Source organism: Limulus polyphemus, unplaced genomic scaffold, assembly GCF_000517525.1.
Source record: "Limulus polyphemus unplaced genomic scaffold, Limulus_polyphemus-2.1.2 Scaffold4334, whole genome shotgun sequence".
NCBI lineage: Eukaryota > Metazoa > Arthropoda > Merostomata > Xiphosura > Limulidae > Limulus > Limulus polyphemus.
Window position 1 is genome coordinate 73623 of NW_013669944.1, and position 4641 is coordinate 78263.

Sequence of the window (4641 nt, forward strand, 5' to 3'; positions counted from 1 at the left end):
GATGAATTTTTTTAAAAATTGAGTGGGGGGGGGGGGGGTGCCATATGGAACTCTTACCAGAGACTCTAGTTAAGACAATTTATTTTTCTAACATAGTGATTAGTACATAGAATATTTTTTTGTTAACGTTAGTGGAAGCCAGAAATTTATAGGAATTTATGAGGGGAAGTGATGATTTTATAAAAGTAATCGGTGTGTTAAAAAATTTTTACTTCTCCCAGGTGGGAATGCAGTTATAGACTTGAAAGACCAAATGATTCTTTGTTTGTTTTGTTGTCCATAGGTTATGTTATGATAAGAAGTAGAACTGAAATTCCCTAAACAATCCAGTTTACCTCTTGTAATTTTTCTTTTACCAAAGTGCACACTTTTGTTAGTAACAAATTATAATAGATGCAGACTTAAGAAATACTATATTAATTATGTTTAACATTATTTATAAATTAGTTTATCTTACCATTTGAAAAAAAATTATATTAGATTGTTTCAAAGTTTTGTTGGGCAGTATCTATGAAAGAAAAACGTTTTTCATACCATCCACAATCTTTTGTCTTTGTTTATACTTATTTAATTCTCTTTAAAAGATGAGTGTTTCAGTGAGTCAAATGGCTTTCTGTGGTTTGTTAAAAAGGTTACAAAATTTGTTTTGAAGCTAATACCAGATGTATGTATTGAAATACAATACAGTGGACAATTTACACATGTGCTGAATGTGCTGTATTTATTGCTTAGTACAAGAACTTACAACAAAGTTTATTATATTATGTCATTTAAAACAAAGAAAATTATTAAATAAATCTCAAACTTTAACTAAAATCCCGGTTACAGTTTTATCTATTTGGACAGCTATTATTCTAGATGTAGAAAGTATTGTCATTTTTGAATTTGTTGTAGAAATCCATATTTTGATAATACAATTAAATGTTTTTCATAATTTAATTATTGTTTAGTTATTGTTAAAATGTTTTTGTCATCAAGAAGGAAACATTAAAGTTAGTTTTATAAGTGCTCAGTTGTCTTTATAAAGTAATATTTTTAAAGTTTTTTTAACATTATGTTTTTTAGTTTGAACCACTAAGACTCTTATTGGAAGAACTTATAACCACTGTAGAAGGAAAGAGAAAAGATGGACGTACAAGAAGAAAAATGCAGTGTGAAACTAAATCAGGTCATAGTCATGTAGTAGACACTTTAATCTAACTTAGTATCTAATCTGCAGTATTTTTTCATTGGTTATATTTTAAAGTGACCAAATATCTATTTTTAGTTACAGTACCAGTTTTACACCAATATGCCCACAATTAAACGCTATTCATGTGAGAAAACTTTTGTGTAAAAGACTCAAAGTATACATTTTGCTATATAACATCATTCTAGCTCAAACTAAATTCATATATTTTACCATTATTTCATTTCTAATTTTATTTTTTCCAAATATCATTTTTACAACACATTGAAATGAAGCTGAGAATCATATATGTTAGTAATACAAGTTTCTTAAGTCTTAGTGTAAGGCACTTTATAATTTACACTCTAGTCCTCTTCCTAATGTAACATCATTTTACTATTCTTGAAATTACAGCAGGCAGTTTGATTGATTCATAGCTTTAATGCTGACAATAACTAGAGCTAGCTCTTTCATTCATTGGCATTTAACAGTTGGCATACAGAATAGTCTTGTATAGTGTTAATACATGAATGTTTTTAAACAAAACATGTCATATGATATATTCATCTATTTTTATTAACTTTATTTTATTTGACAAATTTTATTTCTTAAAATATTTTGTAAATTGTTTTTTGGGACATTATTGGCATTAATGCCGATTTAATAGAGTCCAATTGTTTATTTTTTTTCTCCCAAAAATTATGGTTAAAATAGATTTGATTACGTGTGCAAATTTTGTTTATTGTGGTATCAGCAATTATAAAATGCTTTAGTATTTTCCACGAATTGTAAAAGAAAAAATTATTTTTCATATTTTTTATGCTAAACGTATTTCCATAGATTATCAGCAGAATGTACAAGTTAGATTGATGCAGTTAGGCTACCCTACACCACCTTCATATCAAACCAAAGAGTGTTTATTGAAAGGAGAAAGTAGAGAAATCTTGCTTGCCATTGGATGGTTGTTAGCAGTTCACTCTCCTTTAGAAAATGTGATAAGAAGTTTAATTTCTTCTTCTGTAGCAGGATGTGAAGACAGTCTGTGCATACGGCAGGTATTTGCATCTATTTACATCATACATTATTTAGAATTGATTTGATGTTATTTAATTTATAAAAATCGTTAATAAAGGCTTATAAGTTGTGTTTAACTTAAGTATATAATTGGCAATATATATTTAATTTGTGATGTGTGTAATGTTCATTTAGTTAAGGAAGGTTTTATAAAATTATATTGGATACGTAAATGACTTCTCTGTATTACAGTGCAGTATAAGTCATCAGTGTTTGTTTCATTAATGTCTCAACAATCAGTTAGTATGCTAGTTAAAAGCCAATTGTTTGTAGACAAATATTATCTGCCTTTAAGTTAAACACTGTACAATGCTGAACACTATCACAGGTCCAAAAGATTATTACTGGTACTCTTTAAATTATCTTCTTAAAATTTTGTGTGATTATTATCCCACTGACTCAAGAGGATATAGCAATGACAATGTCTGTCCATCTGTAGACATTACTTTCTGTACAAAAAGTAGAATTCTAAAAAGCAGATTTTAATCAAACTTCACAAGTTACTTCCCTTGGGGCTGGAAAAGAACCTTATTCATTTTGGAGTTATAAGGTAAAGATCACAATTTCAAAGAAATATAAATTAGCTTTTTGTGAAGAGGAAAACATAAAATACACACACACGCAAATACACCATATTTATCAACAGACCAAAATAAATAAAAAGTTAAAAGCTGGGAGATCATCCATGCTCCTGATGGTTAGTTTTTATTTGTTGTAGTGCTATATATATTTTATTTGTTCTTCAGTTAATGTTGAAAAAAATTATTGTATGTAATAAGTACATATACACGTCAGAATAAAGACATCTGTATAGAGGCATGTCACATACAAATCGTAATTTCTCTCTGAAATGACAAGAATAGTTACTATAACGACATGTGTGCCAATTACTGTTATTGTATGGTTTTTGAAGTGTTTACCGATGAAAAAGTAGAAATTGTTTATATATGAAAAATGAGCATATTTTATCTTTCTTTATATTTTCCTTTTAGTATTTGTCTATTAGTTTCATGACTTATTATTTAAGTCATATATATACACACATATCAACATTATTGACAAATTTTATTGGAGTCATAAACACCATTGTAAAAGTTTTGGTTACCTAATAGATTATGTATAGTGTACATATGCATAAATTAACAAAAGTCAATGTGCATTTGCTACAATATTTATGGAAGTCTGATTTAACCATTTATTAAGTGTATGATGTGTGTGATGTTTGTTATGGAAAGCTAAGTCATCATATGGTGTTTCAGGATATTGCAAAATTTAGAATATTAAACATTTCAGATATTTCCTGACAGAGAGACTTATGTTCTATGGTAAAGTAAAAAAACAACAAAATAATTTCTATTATTTTGGAAGAAACTTGTTAACTAGGTATCCAAACTGATCTTTGAGCCAATAATAGGTTTGAACAAAACATTTACGCAAAAAAACAAAATTAACACATACAATGAGAATTACTTTATTTTAATCAGGAGAACAATGATGAAGATCAAGTAGATGATAATCTAGCTACAGTGTCTCATTGTTATGTCAAAGGTCAACTTCAGCAACTAGTATGGTCCATTGGTCACTTGAAACACACTCTGCTTTCCCTGTTGTCAGCAGACCACCAAAGACTTAGTTTACTAAACAAGGTAATAAAAATATTTGTTCTAATTATAAGTTATTAAGCTTATTTTGAGCATTAAAATGAAACTAGGGTTACAAAACTTTTGAAAATAGTAGAAGATTATACCTTATGTACTATTACTTTTCTTGACTTCAATTAAATAATCCTTTACTGCGCATGACACAAGGTTTTAGTGACTTACATTCAAAATTTTATTAAACTACTTTTTGTTTATGTTAAACCAATTAGTATAGCATAAACTTTTAGCTAATAATCCATATCTTCGTAGTATATCTTTTAAGTTCTTAATTTTATAAGGCAATATTTTTAAAAAATCCTGAATTTCTCCTAGTGTGACACACATGACACATTTTCTCCAGGTATCTTCTCATCCCTATTTTTTCCAAACCCCCCTCCCTAGAAATTATGAAATTAAATTTAAATTACTTACTATAAAATTGTCATTCCTCAGACAAACCATTATTTTTATAGCTTTCAATTTTGTTTGGTTACAGAGCTATCACATAGAAAATCAGACACATCCTGTCACATCCTCTCTTTCAGGATTTGTTAATAGTTCTCTCTTATGTTTAATTATATATTACCTATAACTAATAGAAAGTCAAGGTTTTCATCTATCAAATGACGTATTGTATAACATTGTTTTCTGAACAGATAATTGTCAATTTCACTTCTAATTCAACTTTGGTTTCCACAGGAATCACAACGGCTAGCTTGTCGCTTAGTTGGAAACCCAGAAAAATTGTGATTGTTAGAG

General features: G+C 28.3%; 1 protein-coding gene across 2 annotated transcripts in view; it reads left to right on the top strand.

Moving 5' to 3' along the window:
• The window catches only part of LOC106470980, a 15784-nt gene that overhangs the window by 3473 nt on the left and 7670 nt on the right, over window positions 1-4641 (top strand). The window contains exons 2-5 of one of the 2 annotated variants that reach the window (XM_013931564.2): window positions 1066-1168; window positions 2009-2223; window positions 3727-3888; window positions 4582-4641. The exon at window positions 4582-4641 is cut by the window's right edge and continues 131 nt beyond it. In XM_013931564.2, coding sequence (XP_013787018.1) covers window positions 1066-1168; window positions 2009-2223; window positions 3727-3888; window positions 4582-4632 — 531 coding nt within the window. In that variant the 3' untranslated portion in view covers window positions 4633-4641. The remainder of the gene's footprint in view (window positions 1-1065; window positions 1169-2008; window positions 2224-3726; window positions 3889-4581) is intronic. The other variant, XM_022399624.1, reaches the window with a different exon arrangement.